At 41.6% G+C, this 18,725-nt stretch overlaps 1 protein-coding gene across 4 annotated transcripts in view; it reads right to left on the bottom strand.

Annotated features, from left to right (window-relative positions):
- LOC135920797 (guanylate-binding protein 2-like) overlaps window positions 1–18,725 on the bottom strand; it is a 229,126-nt gene that overhangs the window by 14,711 nt on the left and 195,690 nt on the right. For 3 of the 4 annotated variants that reach the window (XM_065455056.1, XM_065455058.1, XM_065455059.1), the window contains 4 exons: window positions 12,179–12,253; window positions 11,979–12,064; window positions 8,663–8,762; window positions 5,146–5,292 (listed from right to left, as the gene is read on the bottom strand). In XM_065455056.1, coding sequence (XP_065311128.1) covers window positions 5,146–5,292; window positions 8,663–8,762; window positions 11,979–12,064; window positions 12,179–12,253 — 408 coding nt within the window. The remainder of the gene's footprint in view (window positions 1–5,145; window positions 5,293–8,662; window positions 8,763–11,978; window positions 12,065–12,178; window positions 12,254–18,725) is intronic. The other variant, XM_065455057.1, reaches the window with a different exon arrangement.

Below are 18,725 nucleotides of genomic sequence, written 5' to 3'. Positions count from 1 at the left end.
AGCATGGAAGTGCTGACTGCGAAGACATGCGATGCCGCAATTAAAACCTCTATAGTGCTGCAGTAGTAAACCATCTGTCTGTAAACAGAAATCGGACCGCTCCACGGGCGTTCGGAGTTCCTGAAACTTATGTCCGGGACTGGTGCAAACAGGAGAGGCGTTCTACTCCGGTAACTGCTGCGTACGGCCTGGCCACGTGGACGCTATCTTGAAAGCAATCTGTGATGGAGACAGTCTACGCATCTAGGCGCACCGTGATGTGTTCTCGTCGCTCAGTTCGCGTTGAAGTGAGAGGCCGCACAAAGGTCAATTTGCTGGCTCCTGCTACCAGACTTCCTCACTCCAGCGTTTTGATAAAGAGTTTCCGCGGTCATTGAATGAGATGTGTTCATGCTTGCTTGTGCCCGCGTGACGCCATGCTTGTTAATTTAGTTAGTTTGCCAATGTTTAGAAGTTTATACAACCAATAAAAATACTATCCTTACTTTTCATATAGCTTTCTGCTAATTTGCTATTGCAATCAATGCTTCACCTTTCGTGCGAAACTGTGACTTTTTCTATTTCTCGCAACGGCAAACGGGTGCGCGTTACAATCGCAGGTGCATCAGAATCGAGTAAATATGGTAAGTAGTATGTAATAAAATAAGAATATTTAGACAACGCAATAAAAGCGCAGTTTTCAAGAAGGTCGACGTAAATGCAAATCAATGCCTCATTACGCATCACGCTGCCCCGTCTGCCCAAAATAAATTACCAGCAAATCTATTTATCTTCTACTAAACCTCAAATATCCGCAAGTCCACTGTAAATATTTTAATGTAGTTATGCAAAAAAAGAAAAGACATGAAAGACGTGGGAGCCATCGAAGGTGGAGTTTAGAAAAAAAAAACATGAAAGAATTAGAAGAGATGCAGGGCACAGCGTCATCAGGAGCACGTCAGAATACATATGCTCTCTACATTGTTCTGACTGTCCGCTTTGTCCTACTATTTTCTGTGCTACAGTACGTCATTGTCTTTCTTGAGCATGCCATACCTAACCACTTTAGAGCATACTGCGCTTGTACAGTCCTTTATGCAAAAACAGTGACTTCAACAGCTGCCTATGTGCCGAACATAGCAGTGGTAAGCCTGCAAGTGCAGAGGTAAATGTAAATATGGAGCAAGTAGGACAAAACCCAAATGCTTGCTTTGCCTTGTGCAACAAGTCGCTGCATATTAGTATAATTTTGCGGTGACGTATACCTAAACAGAGTGTGCGTTACCCAGCATATAGCAGACACCCGGCGCTTCTCAAGCTGAGATGCCCACGAGTTTAGCACACAGGCACCACTGGTGGCTGCTCACTGCAAGAGGCTCACGTTGGTACAGGTATCGGTGTGCTACTTTGGCCACTCTCCAAGTATTCTAGGACACTCTAGCACAGCGTTCTGGTCGCAGGCTCTGAAGCCCTTCACTATGGCAGTCTCTGATAGCTTTATTTTGGTATGTTAAAAAACGCAGTCCGTGGATAGCATACGCTGCTGTGAACATCTCAGCCAAATTTTGCAGTTGTGTGCAGTGCATGGAGCTCGCAAGCGGAGCGCGAGCTTGCCTTTTTCTCGAACGAGTCGCTTTTCAACAGAAGTCTGCCCCTCACTCTTTGTGGACGCTTTACCTCGTAATATAGCAGATTCCCATGCATGGCTGCCATTGGCCAATAGCTGACATTAATGAAGGGTGTTTGGATTAGTGCGCTTCTTCCTACTGTTACTGTGTACATTTATAGATGCAGATTAATAAACAGACTGAAGTAGGCGTAACTCTACTTTTGAATTTTGTTAATAATTACGTACTTCAGGAAGAAGCTGACTATTGTCTGCTCATGCTCGGCCGCGGCTGCCCGCGTTGGAATTAAACTTTGGCCACCCTGCTTATAGGTGTCATAGCCGTGGGGTCTCGCTAATTTCAGCTAGTTTTGAACATTTAACTAGCCTCAAACCACACGAAACTTGAGGTCAGACCACACGCACATTTGCCAGCTCGCGCTCAATTATGACCGCTCCTGGTTAGACATCTTGGGAGACTTCGCTTCGTAATGAGCTATTTATTATGCTTTAACATGCGCAAGTTGGATGTGGCTACTATTCCTCGATTAAGCTGGTGCAGGACAAAGCTGGTCTGCACCACGTAGCATGGCCAGACTGGAGCATATGAGCACGAGCATGCACTCAAGCCCTGTCGTGCACTAAACAAGCACTGTGCATATGCAGTACAGTTGCATGTAGCTGCGGTCTTCTACGTAGTGTATATACCTTGGCCACTGTGGGGTGCCACGACGAGTCCATTGGTAGAACACACTGCACTGGGGAAAACCGCATTTGGCTATGTTTGGCACGTAGTAGGTGCCAAAATTGGAAGTAGTGGCATCTACGTGAACATCCAAAATCAAATTTTAACTGCGCGTCACAGTGACGTGCCGTAGGTGGAGCGTTGTAAGCACACCCCGCTTCAGCGTAGCCTTTACAGTGCAAGGCACTGAAGAAGGAACCGGAGCACAGTGAACAGGATCATACTTGACTTTTGATTGCCAATAACTCGGCTTCTTTTGAAAGCATCGAAGTATTTTTTGCGGCAAAGTATTTCTGGTATAGTCTATTTTAACTTCAAATGCATTTCTCGATCTAAAAAAAGAAAGTGGTTCAGGGCCCCTTTGAACACTACCAATGAATTGATCCCAGAGCGGTGCTGCGGCCTTTCTGATAGGCTCAAAACACTGCCATTACGAAATTTGACGATCTGGCAGAATTTGGCAATGTACAGAATACCACACCAAGATAGAATGCGTGGCACTATGAGAGAATTGCTATCATCCATAGACACCGACGCTTCAGGTGCTGAGTCACGTGAAATCTTGCGAAAGTGATTGTATCGCCGACAGGAAGTGACCGAGAATATGGCCTCTGGGTACAGTGAACTAGGATATATGGGCAGTGCATCGACTGATGTGTACTGCATTTTATTAAACGAAGTGGTGCTCACAGAGGTGGCGTTGTCATCACTCACAATTGAATGTGTCTAGCAAACCATATTTCACCACATGACGTGCTTAACCTAGATGCACCTTAAATAGCCAGTGACTGCAAGTACGTCTTTTTTACATGGCCGTTATCGCTAGGATCGGCTATGTGTCACCAAGCGGCTGATTTAGGTGACAATGGCAGCGTGGCAGTTTGCCAGTCATGTCAGACAGTGTGCTTGACACAGTGCCAGGAGGATGCTTTCGCCCATCGATACCAACTAGTCCAGTTTCTAGTCATGCGAAATGTTGCGAAAAACGATTTTATCTCTGAAAATAAATGACCAAGAATATCATCCTTGCTGGGTGGCTTGAAATGCTGACACATGGCATCACACTTGCACTTCTCTCACATAGATGCAACCCTAGATTTTTTTTCATTATTGTGTATTTTTATAACCAATATCAGATATAATGAAGTAATTTTAGTGGCAGTTGCAACTTTGTTATAACAAAGTTTGACTGTAGTTGGCTTTCCCCTCTCTGGAAAGTCAATGATGCACTATGATAATCAGGCAGTTAGGTGGAAAGGCATGGCGAACAGCTATGGTGCGATAGGGTTGATAAAAAATTTCTGGGAAAGCACTGCAATTTTGGCGACCCAGTTATATCACATAATCTGATGCCAACATAAGCACGATCTTAAGCAACTACACAGTAAGCATAAAATGCAGGCAAGCATAAATGTGTAAATGTGAATTCTTGCCAAAGTGGCAGCCTATGTTACTGTCACTGCTACTCAATGAATTGGCCTATGAAATGAATCTCATGCAAAATTTTGTAAATATTCCTGAAAGCAGTTAACTTTCGAGCATTTATAAATGCTATACAGTCACCATTACGTGCTGCCATTCCGTGCCTCCATTCTTCCCTGTCCTCGAATTAGGAATTCTCAATGTGGCTCAGCTTCGCTGTCTTCCAAGGTGCAGGCGCAGTAGCGGCTCTGAGTTACCACGAATTACCTTGTCTAGACTTGCTGTTGTATGTTTAGTATGCAAACAATGTGAAAAAAAAAAATGTGTGAGGCACTTTTGCTGGACAAAGATTCACATGAGTACATATGGCCCTCGCCAATCGAGTGTGGCCAACCCCCTTCTACTAATGTTGGTGATTCTGGTGGCACCTTCTGTCCCCATATGAAACTTCAGGGGAAGTTTTCTAACCAGAAGGAAAGTGTTGAAAGGCTCTGGCACTGCATAAGGACAGTGAAAGAAATTAAAAATGGGCGCACATGTGTTAATTCATTCTTTCAGCATAGACAATTTATTTTTTCAGATTGCAGTATATGCCATACTGTCTTAGCATGGCTACGTTGAACTGCTACGTACACTCAATAAAGGCAACAGGCTTGCATCTTTTGCATCCTGCTCTTATGTTCTCAAAAATTGCTTGGCTTATCAACATTTCACGAGCAAGATGACAGAGCATGGCAAACCTTCGGTTTCATACAATGGATGCTTTAAATGAGAGAGAGAGAGAGAGAGAGAAGACAGTTTTTACAGTTGCATCCAGTGATGACATTAGTTTGCACCGCTTTCTGAGAGATAAATGTGCATAAAACAGAATGCACTTATTTGCATATGACTGCTGCTAGAAATATGCTGGGTCACATTTGCACCACACATAATTGAAATTTTATGCAACTAATTTGGCTATCTATGTTACATGTGGTGAAAGTGCACAGGAAAGCTATTGTGTTTCCTTTGTAAGGAAATGTAAAGAAGCAATGAATTATTTATTAGGCACCAAGCTTATCATGTGATCCCCTCTCAATCACCCCCCCCCCCCTCCTCTACCTTTTTTATGTAGGGGCTGCTGTTCTTCCATGATTTCCCTTGCATTTAATGGGCTCGATATAAGGGTATGTTAAACTGAACATCAACACATAAAAATAAAAATTCCCACATATTTAATAGCGCCTACACAGGCAAGTTACACTGCCCCTTGCTTGATAAAAGTGGACCATGAAATTCCTTGGTTCTCTCTACTCCAGTGTATTCACAACTGTAAAGAATGACAGAAGCAGAGAGAGAGAGAGAGGGAGAGAGAAAGAGAGAGGTACAGGCAAAATTAAAATAAGGGGCTTACATAAGAGCGAAGACCAAACTCTGTTCTGTAGTTGTGTGCAGACAGAAGAACGATTTGGCGGGCTTTACTCAGTGGCCCATCAACAACCTGAGCAAATGCTTTTACATTCTCCTTTTGCCGCTCATTTGATTTCTTGGTCAACTGCAGCTGCAAGGAATAACAATACTATAAATGTTTTGAGCACAACACGATAGCAAGACAAGTGCAATTAGAATATAATTTTATTATATCTATGCTGTATGTTTCTTACATTTTCTGGAACAGGGGGCCCCCCAGAAATGCATACAAATGTTTAGGGCCAAAAAAGTCCTTTTCCAAACTTCCAAATATACAATGAAGGCAGAGACACTTAAATCTAAAAGTACACTATGTTGGGCAAGTTGGTCATGTCCAATAGCAGCCATGTATGCGAATCTGCTATATTACGAAATAAAGCATCCAGAAAAGAGTGAGGAGCAGACTTCTGTTGAAAAGAGTGCGTTTGAGAGAAACGTGACTTTGCTCCCCATTTGCAAGATCCACACGCCACACCCAACTGCAAAATTTGGCTGACACGTTCACAGCAGCATATGCTATCTGTGGAGTGTGTGTTTTTACCAAGCCCGAGCAGTAGTACAGGGCCCCTTTAATTAGTCCATGCAGCTGGGTCTTTATATTGTGGAGCTGCAGCTGAGCAACATGGCCTGGCATTATGTGTAGCGTAGGAACTCACAGTAACAAACTTGGGGGGTCTTTCCTGGCATTTCTTATTTCATGTAGACAATGGCGCACAAATGTTTTGGAGCGTTGTAACAACACGCATAAAGGTTTGCAAAGTAAAGTTTTATTTTTCTTTTTGTAAATTACACACCACGGGGACAGCACATGTGTTGAATGATTACAGTGTCGCTCTTTGGTGTCACATTTTATCTATGAAGTGCACAAAATTGCCACATCGAAACGATACCATCGGTGCCACTCAACAAGCGGCACAGGCATATAGGGCCCTTTTAAAAGCAAAACATGATGCATAAGAAAAAATAATTCGAAATTAATTTTAATTCAATGAAAGTGAAAATTTCATCTCAATATATTAAAAGACTGTGCTTTAAAAATGCACTCTCTTACGTAGGCAGACTTTATTTTTAATATATTTAAAATGTGGGCAAAAAGGCCAATTTGGGTCATTTTAGAGATATCTTATAAAAACTTTTGCTAGCTATTCCTGGTAGTCTTGAGTCCAAATACTTGACTAAAATATTTTGGCATGCAACAACCACAAAATACAAAAATGATCCCAAGGTTGAAAAAGTTGCATTTGTATCATGTTTTCAGCTCTCAGTTCTGCATTGAGGTGGTCCATTTATAACATGAAAGGTTGAGTGCTTCACAGTAGGACACCTAACAATTTGTTACAGTAAGCTTAATTGGAGTAATTTTTGTTTTAGGCAAGAAAATAATCTTTAAAGTGTGGTCCCTACTTCATACGACGCCATTGACCAAAGGTGCATCTTCACTACAACAGACGGCACGGGTGTACTGTGCTGTACTAACCACATTTCACTCGGGAGGTCATTGCAGAAGTGCTTGAGATGCCATGCGAAAATAGCAAAATAGTTTTGGGAGCAAAAAATTATCAAGACAGGAGAGGCCATTGTCATTATGAATTTTGTAGAAAATTAACACTTCAATGTTCAGGATGCCCCCCACTTTTTAATTGGATGAATGAACAAGCCACTCTCCATGAAATAGTTGTCTACTTCAATTCGGATAAAGGCAGTGCTTTTGTCCAGTAAATTGTCTGTCATCATTACAGACTGCGCAGAACACATAATAGAATCTGTGTCAGCGTTCCAAGATGAATTTATTAAGATTTTCAAAAAAGGAGTTTCGTGGAATTTGAAAACGACACTAACTTTCGATAAAGTTTTGTACCAATACAAAAAATTACAAGAAATTTTTAAATCTCTGCTATCGTGAACATGAATAGCATCTTTGCGGACTAGAACTTCTCACCATTTTGCATGTTAAAAGCGTTTGCAATGACGTTGGCGGCACTGTCAAGCTTCTAGTGACTGGATGAAGTCTTCAAAGGCCTTACAGAGACTACATCATGACCCCCTACCAGATCTTCAAATGGGTGAAAGAAATGACAGACTTGTGGATACTGAAAAACACTGTAGAAAAAAAAATATCAAACTATTGCCACGGTTTCAAAGAGCTGTATCAGTCATTGGTACATGACTGCACCACCACTTTTATCCATCGTCACTATCTGTGATCTGTGCAGCGCTGACTTCCTATCTATTGACACAGGAGTTGGAAGTGGCTAAATAAACGGTGCCACAGCAGACTCAAGCACTTCTGCAATGCCCTCCTGAGAAACACGTGATCAGTGCATAAGGCATCACCCAACCATTCTTCCCCATATTGCAGTGAAGATGCTCTGCTGATCAGCAGTGGTGTCTGAAGTAGGGACCTAACTTCTTTTTTCTCACCTAAAACAAAAATTACTCTGGTTAAACTTTTGAAAACAAATTGTTAGGTGCCCTTCTACAAAACACGCAACCTTTCACATCTTTAAGTGGACTATTTCAATGCAGAATTTCCAACTAAAACGTAACACAAATGCAATTTTTGTAACTTTGATGTCATTTCTTTTTCATATTCTGTGGTTGTTGCATGGCAAAATATTTTAGCCTACTATTTGGACACACGACTGCCAGGAATATTTAACAAAACAACTACAGATAAATTTAAAGCTTATAAAGTGTCTAAAAAATGCCCCACATTGGCGTTTTCACACAGTATATTACTGTATTAAATATAACGCAAAGGCTACAAAAGGAGAGTGCATAGTAAAGCACAATGTTTCTACATTAGTGAGACAAAATTTTTGCTTTTGCTGAATAAATTTTTAAAATAATTTTTTATTGTGCATCCCGTTTTGATCTGAATTAAGGGTAGAATTTAAATGGTGCTCAGGCATACAAAAACTTTTTTTTTTCACACAATATTTTGCGAATGCATATTTTTAGACCCAATAAATGTGCACAATTTAAAAAGAAAGAAATCTGACAGGGTCAAGTTTTCGACTGGTGCGTCTGGCGTGGAATGACCTCTGAGCAAAAGTTAGCAAACACAAGCAGAGACCACCTCTTTTCTAGCAAATAGGAAAAGAGAGGCTGTTAAGGTGTCCCACCCATGCTCTCGCCACTCCTTTGTTGCTTTCCGGCACATTTACCAGAGGCAAAACTTGAAGGGTTACCATAAGTGCATGCGATCGGCACTGCCCTAGCTGAGTGGGAACAGTTGAGGAGGAATGGGGAAGGTAACATTGCACTCTTTATACATCTATTATTATTATGGTTTCTTTTCAAAATTTTTTATATTCATTGAAAGACATTGCACTCACCCCAGTATCTTCTCAATTTTCGAAAGAAACATGTTGCAGGGCCCCTTAATATTTGCCTTTAATGCTCAAAGAGAGAGAGAGAGAGTATATATATCAGGTGCACAGTAACTTTCAATATCTTACCATGAGCTTCTTGGAGAACTGTGAATAGTGAGGTGAAGTACGAAAATCTTCCAAAGCCACTGAAAACTGTGATTCTGTGTTTGACTTTTCTCGCGTCAGGCTAGGTGCAAAAGAAAAAAGCATACTTAATAATGCAGACATTTATATTGTCCACAAAGATGCTTCCACATCCACACCACTACTAAAAACAAGTTGCTGAGTTGATAACATCGACCTCACTGCTAGCAGAGGACTTAGCCACTTTAGCATAGCAGTTTGCCACCACCTTATGAATCCCACAATTAGCCCTTGGTCTTCAGTATAGAGTGCCTTGCAGACTACTTGACCAAGGCAATGGTCAGGCCTGCTGCACAGCAGAGTGTACCAAGAATATCTGTTTCCAGACAGACTGTCATTGGACACCAAGCAGCATTCACCACTACAGTTCTATTGAGCGACACTAGTTAAACTGTGATCTTTGAGGAACTATCAGGCATCAGAGAGCGGTTGAGGCACTTTCAGTATTAAGTAATGCTCATGTCTTCTACTACAAGGGCTTTTCTAATAAGAGAAAGTACAGTAGGATGTTTAATCAATTATGGCATTGCAGGGAACATGGTGGATTCTCTGAGTAACGGTAATTGTAACAAAGTTTAACAGGGAATATTCATTCAGACAGGTACGGGTCTATGCTCACAGCAACGAAGAGGTAGAAAAGTGTAACGAAGAGTGTCAAAACTCACTATACCATTGCCATTTGTGTGCTGTTTTGCTTTTTGCCCAAAACCGCTTTCCATAAATTATTACTCTTATCCTGTTATCCCTCAGAGCAAGATGCACTTGCTGTATATGAAATTTCATGAATTTTGTTGCCAATTCTACAGTGAGAGAGGTGAATTTGATCAGATCGTATGATCAATGTAAATAGCATTATGCAATCTTGAATCTATGCAAGCACCAGCAATTGCTCAGGAATATATAGCAACAATTATAAATAGCAGATGGACTTGGCCCGTGAGTTCAGATTTCATGATTGTGCTCGTCACTGTTGTTGTCATATTAGCGTTACTTTTTTTTGTGGGCACAACAGCTCTCCCAATAAAGAGTTAAGATGCTTTGTTCCCTCTTTCCAGTTCTCTGTCTACTTCTTCACTGCAACTACACCATGGCATTATAGCAATGAATGACTTCAATGCAAAAGTCAGGAGAGGACAGGTAGGTGAGCACACACATATTTTTTTGTTCAAGTGGCATGCGGTTGCCCTTCTTGTTCAAGAAGGTAGACAAGATATGTACTCATAAATAATGAAAGAAATATTTTCATAGATGGTGCCCTGTCCCCAGGTGCTGCAAGTGTAACCTGCCTACCATAAAATCCCAAGAGAAGGCCCACCACTGAAAGATAACCCATACCTGACTAAGCTCCCAGCTCAAAGAAACGAAAAGTTACCCACCTCAAAGTTACCCACCACACAAAAAGTTAGCCCACCTCTTATTTCCTCTTGACTTTTAGGTGGGATTTTACGGATTTTAGGTATCAGGATTTTACGGTACATATATTGGCTTAGGAGAATAAAAATGGATTATTTAATCATGAACAGCGGCTTATTCCATATTCTTGAGAAAAAAGTATATAATCACTATATTCTGGCACTTCTCACCTATGGGGCTGAACTTCAGAGGCTTAACAAAGAAGCTTGAAACAAAGTTGGGGACGACACAATAAGCAGTGGAAACAAAATGATAGGCAAGAACATTGAATGATAGGAAGACAATAGTGCAGATTAGGGATGAGATGTCAGTAGATGATATTGTTAACAGAGTGTCGTAAAGAAATTTCTTTGGTTTCAGTTGGTGTTTAGCTCTGAAAAGCAAATGTAATGATTCATTTGAGCCATAGTGGAAAGCTCCGAATTTTGATCATCTCGGATTCTCGAATACATGTGCACGCAAAGCACAGTCATGGGTATTTTTATATTCTGCCCCCATTGATTATGGCTGCTGTGGCTGGACATCAAACCCACTGCCTTACGCTCAGCAGCAGAACATCATAGCCATTGAGCCACTGTGGCAGGTCTAAACTGTTTTTTCTAAACCCCCCCCAAAAAATACACAGCGCCTTTCAGCTGAGGTATCTCAAAATGCCTAAAAATAGACCAGGTGAGACATTTCAGTGATTCATTTGTACTCAGTATGCCAAAGTACGTCAGTGAGTGGCAACTTCCTTGGCGTGCTTCAAGCATCAGCAACTACCAGAAAGTCTTATTTTGCTTCCTTGCCTTCTGTTCCTATGTGACACTGAACACCAATGCATTGCTTGATCAGCGTGCCTCTTTTTGTAGTATAAGAAATTGTTTACGGGGTGCTGATGTGTTTCATGGCAAAGTCAACAAACAAGTGCTAGAAAAAGCGAGCCTATTCCCGTGTTGGTGCTTGTTTACAATACAACACTGAGAAGAACAAATACTGGTCTCAACTGGTCTCAACTATTCTGAATCAATGGTTGAACTTATTTGGAATGGTTCTTCCAAAATGTTCCAGTTTGGGTTCGGTTTCAAGTTGACAAGAAAGATAACAGTTCAGACGTAGGTTTAGCTTAGATTTTGTGTTAGCAGATAAAGAATAGCAAATACATCGTCTACTGCTGATGTGCTGGGTTTTGGTTTCATGAGCAAAATGGGGCACAACTCTTTATGCCAGTGTGCCTTAATAAGACTTATTTATTTGTTTTAAAAGCCAATTTACTATGAGCTTACCAAATTTCAAACATGCAGCTTGCCAAACATCCAAGTCACACTGACAGACTAACACTGGAAATTGTAATGTTACTTAGCATAAATGATCCAGCAGGAGTTTTTTTTTCTGCCCCTGACGTGAATCTTTGGCCAGCAAAACTATCAATGTGTCTTGAATTACCTATTATTAATAATTAGAGACAGCAGCCGTTGAAACATCTAGTACATATACCTATGCCTTCTACAATATGGACAACATATATACCATGCGACTTTCTTACTGGAAACAGACTTATTAAAAATCTCCTATGCCAGATAGCGCAATTCTGTCACTTCAGCTGAATCACTTGAAGAGGCAGACATTACTTGCACTAAAAATTGCACTGTGATAGCTATTTAGCAAAACACTAATTACTCTAATAATTCATTCTAAGGCAGAACTGCATAATTGAAGTCAAGCAGTAATGAAGTCATATTTATTTATTATATATCCCATTCAGCACTAGTTTCGAGAAATATATTTTCAAACTATGTTGCAAAATGCATTGATGTTTTCCACTAAATGCTTATAAGCACCGTGGAGAAATAAAGTGCAGTTATACCTGAGGTCAAGCTCAGAAGTGTTCATGGGTAATGGCATATGGTCAGGTCCAGTTTTTTGTTCAAATTGACTAAGCAATGTCTCGACCTGAAAGGGTTAATTATTGAGCGATTTAAAAGCAGTCATAGTTCTGTCTATATATACACATATTCAGAAACTCAACATCTTAGGATCAACAATGAGTTAGTCAAACTAACTTACAGTTTTAGCCATGTGCTTCTGCACAAGAAGATCATTTTCATTTTTGATCTGCTCAATGAACTCAGAGAGGGCCATCTATTAAAAAGTAAATAACATAGATGAGTACCAGTATAGCAAAATGTGTAAACATATCACAGACAAGGATAACATAATTCTTTTCATCTGATTATATTTTATAATCATTCACTGCTCTGGGCCAGCTGATTCTGTTGAAATGCAGGTTAGCACAGCTTGTGCCAATGACAAAGCACGGAAACGAAACCGGGACCGAATCATTACATTATACCAATCACACTTTGCCAAACAACAACAACAACAACAACAACAACAACAACAACAACAACAACAACAACAACAACAACAACAACATAATAATAATAATAATAATAATAATAATAATAATAATAATAATAATAATAATAATAATAATAAATGAAGCTGAAGCACAGTATGACTGCAGAGCAGACATTACAACTTCTATGCCCCTGTTCAGCAGACATTGGAAATGCAATTGTTCGGGTTGAACCCTCAGTTACAAAGTCATTGTGTCTTTGCAGTTTTGCAATAGTATTCGAGTATTTTCCCCGAAAATACCCTTGCAGTTATCACTAAAAATGTCCCCAATGTTTTACAATCTTTGAATGCTTCCACTTAACATATCACCGACTGCTTTACCACAACAGCTAATAGATAGCAGAGAAATTTTCCTTTCTGATACTTTGACAGAAGTTCAAGAAAACTACTGAAAAGTAAGTTTTCACCAATATGTGTGCAACTGTGTACATACTACTCAGCATAGGAGGGGATAGGGGCTAGAAAGGCAGTGCAAGAAACAAAAAAGAAAATTGAAGTATTTCGATAGGAGAGACTAACATTAGGTATCCAATGTTGTAAAGATAAGAAGTTCAAAGCCTGATGCTGCCCAGAAAGTGAAGGCATGGCATCTATAGACTTTCAGCACTAGTGGTGCCAGAGAAATTCAGTCCGTTTTACTCCTGCAAGGAGCTATTTCAGCTCTATAAGCTGGGCATACCAATAAAATATGCTTTATTGTTTATACTGAGCCACCATTTTTACAATAGAGGCTGGTGGTTTGTCTGAAGTGGAATGGATAGTTGTTGGCATATGTGGTGTCTAGATAAAGTCAATGGTATAGGACTTACAACTGACAAGACATTTCGTTAAACATGGAAGCTTTTATATTATGGCGAGGCCAACTAAATTCAGGAAAAGTGGCGATGAAGTAGTTGAGTCTATAAGCGATTCCTGCCTGCATGAACATCAGTTTTCACAACTAATATATCCCTTTTCATAATACTTAAGCAGATCTAAGCTAACACTTGGTAGGCCCATATGAAGAACAGAATAAGCTGCTAGTAACAGCGCAAAATGTAGACAAGGGACGAGACAAGAAGACACCACAAGCGCTGACTTTCAACTTGTGGTGTCTTCTTGTCTCGTCCCTTGTCTGCATTTTGCGCTGTTACTAGCAGGATGGAAAACCAACAAGCCCAATCTGCTATTCTAGAGAATAAGCTGAGAGCTTACCCAAAGCCCACAAGAATTTTTAAATGCAATCTTGAGCAGATTCTGGAGTCCACACAAAAGCCTTCAAGAGACAGTCTACTATTTTTCAAACACCTCCTAGTTCATAGAATAATACTACTTGTAGCTTACCATTTGAAGTGTCTAAACATGCAGTGGCTATTTTGAAAAACATGTGCAAATTTTAAAACAATTATTCTATCTGTGTAGTCTGTTCTTAACCCTTTGAGGGTCACCATCGTACATGTATGGTGGCGGAACCAGATCCCAAGTAGTTCCGGCCATGCATATACAGTGGTAACCAAACATTCGGGAAAAAAACACCTTTTCAGAGTGGAGCACTGCCTAGCATCGCTCTGAAGGTTTTGCAACCTCCCATGAGTTACAACATCCCACTTTTTCTTTTGAGGCCCTTTCAGAGCCAAATGAAAAATATAATTCCTTGTTTATAGAATAGAAGCATGCTCGTTTCTGTCAATGTGACATGCGATCTTCTCATTCCCACCACAATCTTAGAACAAGTTCTAAGTGGTAGACAGTCACATTAAAAAGGCGTTCCACCAACTGACGTGGCACTCACACGCCTTAGGACTTTACGATACGCTCTGCAAGGCTTTCTCCCAGTATCTACACAAGGTCTCCTTGGTTCGTGCAAAGTTCCACCTTAATGCACCTAGTCTATCTGTGGTTATTACTGATAATTGCCTGCACACGTGAGATGTGGCAGAGGTGTAAGACCAAGGACGTGAATGAGTGCTGATGAGCTCTGAACAGTTTGCACTATCACATGCAGATGTCACGAGATGTCGCAGACCTAGAGACAAGTAGGGCAATGTGCAGATGAGTTTTTCACAGCTGACACTGCCAGATTTTTCTATAATTCTCGCAGTGACAATCCCTGGGAGCAACTTCAGCTGAATGTAACAGAGGAGCCAGTGATGTTGGCTAGGTGGTGGAAGTGCTTAACAAGATGGTCGTTATGGGTGCTGTTCATACTACATATACCTCCTGGAGCTGCCTTCCAGTCTATCACGAAACGTCCACACAGATTCTGAAGAACATAGAACTACTAAACAAGCCACTAATTACATATGACTTATTGTTTTGCAATTATCAACACAAACAAATGCTTCAAGTTTGGGACATAAACGTGAAAAACCAAGTTACACGTCATCCAGAGTTAGACCACATCCCAGAAGGATATCAGTGTTGCATCAACATTTATGAGCACTCTTTTTTTACCAAGACAGTACATGAATGGAATAGATTACACAAAGAAATTGCAACAGCAATGCCATCTGCCTTTGAAAGTACATAACAGTCGAAACCCGCGATCACGAAATCCCGCAACAATGAAATTCTCGCGGCAACAAAATATTTTCGTATTCCCGGCGAATGCCCATAGGATTCAATGCATTTCGTACCTCTCGGCAATGAAATGTTGCTGTACTAGAATCCTGCATAAACGAAATTTACCGGAACGTAACCCCGCATATTACCTACTCGCGTAGAACTAGCAGGCTCCAAAATGTGCTAAAATGCGATTTTTTTGCACTAAAATTATGTAAAATGCCAAACATTACACTTGTGTAGGTGCCATCATTTTTGTTTACAAAAACAACCAAGCGTTCCGTGCGCTGGAAACAAGTCATGGCCGCCATCTTGTTTGTTGATCACTCATTTGAAGTGGCCCGCATGTTGCTACCGACATGTGACGATGGTTTTTGCCCACTTACTAGGCACGATGGTAGATCGTTGTTCGAAACGTGCGTTCAGTCAGCATTCCCCGTGGCTGACGAATCTGCGCGGCCTAGGCCAATCGCATGAGGCGAAACTGAACGCAAATTGAACGTGCGTTTCAAACAACGATTGTGGCAGTGCACTGCATAAAGTGCGCCTCAGCGAGAAAAATGCAGAAAAAACAAGGAAATCCACGTTCCACCAACATATAATTGTTTTTGGCGCTTGAGATGACGGTCGCAGCATGGAGTGCCATGAAATGGGCCATGATTGAGCGATTGTCTGGGAATACGCACCCCTTGCTTCAAGAAAGCTGGCCCTGGTGGCACCCGACAGGCATAGCGTGCGTATTTGGCGCCGGATGTATATTTCCGTGAAGGGGCCATAACCTCAATTGTTTGTCTTCGGGTACATGAGATACGATCACTTTTGCGCTCAGCACTGGATGTGTTGGTGCCTGTGTGCAACAGTGTGCACTAGAGAAATGCTGCTGCATGCGCTGCTGCTCTGCATTCGGCGTCAAGCTCCACAAAATCTTGCAAGAGTACGAGCAGTAAAACAGCGCTAAACAACAGGACGAGGAGAGGGACACAGACAACTTTGCCCCTCTCCTTGTCCTGTTGTTTAGCGCTGTTTTACTGCTCGTAATCCTGAACCAACCAGCCCAAATGTGTTCTCTTTTGCAAAAGTAATCTTATCTCCTAAAGCAACTGACCGAGAATACTGCTCCATGACAGTACTGCCACTGCTCCTTGATGCATGCGGCGCACTTTGTACTGTCGGCAATGCGGTTCTATATGCTCGAGCAAAGCTTGCCAAAGTGGGTTAACAGAATTTTGACAATGGAGTTTTGTTCTGCGATGCATTACCTATCTGTGCCATCTCTTTTCGCAACAACAAAATTCTTGGGAAAGCAAATTTTTTTCGCATTCCCCGCCGATTTTGTCATTGCGATGTTCAACTGTATCGCAATTTCTGTTAAACTGTAAGCGCTGTGTGTTTTGCTTATTACAAGTATATGAGTTACGTTAATTTTAAAGGGAGAAGTTGAAGTTGAATTTATTTTCATCAGTAGTACAAACAGTTATTTGGTTATTAACACTTAACAGTTCGTTATTAATTAATGTTACTGCAAACAGCAGTTATGAGCTAGGAAATGGGCTAATTCTGTTTGCACATCACATTTCGGTTCGTGCATTGCACAAGGCAACTAAAAAAAAAAAGGATATCTGAGCAGAGATACCTGGAATTGGACAAACGATCTTGCCCTTTCAAGCCGAGTGTTCCAACTACTGCACCATGGCCGCTTTGCAGAAGCAAAAAAAATTACTTGTGTTAGGTATTGACAAATGCCAACTATGTTCTGCTGAGCTTTATCTTGTCCACCATACAATAACACTGAGTCGCAGTACTCACAACATTGTCACATGTGCACTAGGATAGAGTGAGCCGGAAGGTTTTCAAGTGGTGCAACTGTGCCTCTCTACCTAACAGGTATTATGTTGCCAGTGGTGGTGGTGGTACAGTTGGTAAATTTTGAAGATGCACCACATTGATGTGCATGATCACCACTCCAACCATGCACCATGCTACAGAGAGCGGCCGGTGCAGTGGAGCAGTGTAGCAGCAAGGCCCTCTCACCATCATGCTTTGTATCAAGTCCACGTGCGATAAGATCTTATCATGCCCTGGGCGCCATATGCTGTGTTTGAGAAAAAACGTGCGAGGGTGAGCTGAGAAAGATGGTAGCTTAATGCACACTGTTTTCCCACACGAGCAAGGGGAGAGTGGGGGGGGGGGGGGGGGTGCCCAGCTGTGGCTGCGTATGTTGCCTCGCAGGAATTGGGTCAACGGAACAATGATGGAAGTAAAATTTCTAAGAATATGCTGAAAGTATGAGCAGAGTCCGACGAAGCTTCAATGTTCGTTCAGGGTTGCAGGCTTCGGGAAATTGGCGACAGCGTGAAGTTTTGAAGCGTCGGGTAAAATTCTCTCTTTGGACACCACGTGTCCGAGCATCGGTAGTCGCTTGGCGACTTTCTCATAGCGAGTTGGAGGCCTGCATTAGTTAACCCTTTGGGGGTCGATTTTTTTCGCCATATACGATCGCTCAGGGTCGATTTTTTTTATTGCAGATTCCAATTCTTCTTAGGGACTTATTTCGAAAAAAAATTTGCCGTACTTTTTTTAGGGTGACCATAAAGTAGGGAAAAATATTTTGCGTTGGTATATACAGTAAAAGCTCGTTAATTCGAACCGCAAGGGGAAGCTGCTTCAGTTCGAATGAACGAAAGTTCGAACTAACGAAAGTGAAGGAGAGCAACAGTACACTGCGATTTGGAAGCTGTAGGGCATGTCAGAAATTTGGCGTGTCAGAAAGTGATGGCGTGTGCCACGGGCACACGCCATCTTCAAGTCGAAGCTCTGGGTCCGACTGTGCCACACCACCGATGTCCACCAAAACGAACGTTAGCCGAGGTTTAACACCATCACAATGAATCGCGGCGGCCGATACCTCCTAAGCTGAAAACAGAGGTGCACAACCGATGAATACTGCCGAGACAAAGACCCTGAACATGTGAAGGTGGCGAAGGCCCCGAATCGTTGGTTCTTGATTGCAAGCGCAGCTGCGACGTACTTGGTTCACTGTGTTTTGGTGCTTGCCGTGCCATCTCCGCACAACATTAGCAGCTGTACAAGATTTGCAAAGCCTCCGAGATTCGCAACGGGCAAGAAGTCTCGGAGGTTACGTAGAACGGAGAGGTGGCAGCCGCCGCTGCCTTCTGGCTGACCCCGCGTCGGTTATATTTTTTTTCCGATTTTGCCTTCTCTTGCCGTTCTCTCCATTTCGGAGGCAATACAGCCTTGTGTGTAGGCAGTAGGCGCGTTTCTCTGGCCGTGCGCCAGGCGAGCGTAGTTCGAATTATCTGTGAGGGAACCTTCTCGCGTTCGAATTAACGGACTTTTTAATACATAGACTTCTATGGAGCTTGGCCGGACCAAATCGTACAGTTCGAATTATCCATAAATTCGAATTATTGAAGTTCGAATTAACGAGCTTTCACTGTATGCACTCTTCATTTATGAATAACAACAATAAAAAAAGAAAATAAACTTATAACAATTAAAAATTTGATGCATTGTTATACACATAGTTAAAGGCTTCGAAAATGCGCACACGAGGATATTTTGCAACTCTTACCTGTTCCTGCTCTTAGACTAATATTTACGTCCATTACGTAATCGAACTGCGTAGGTGCGC

This window comes from Dermacentor albipictus, chromosome 1, assembly GCF_038994185.2.
Source record: "Dermacentor albipictus isolate Rhodes 1998 colony chromosome 1, USDA_Dalb.pri_finalv2, whole genome shotgun sequence".
In the NCBI taxonomy this organism is placed as follows: domain Eukaryota; kingdom Metazoa; phylum Arthropoda; class Arachnida; order Ixodida; family Ixodidae; genus Dermacentor; species Dermacentor albipictus.
This window is presented reverse-complemented; position numbering and strand designations above follow the sequence as displayed.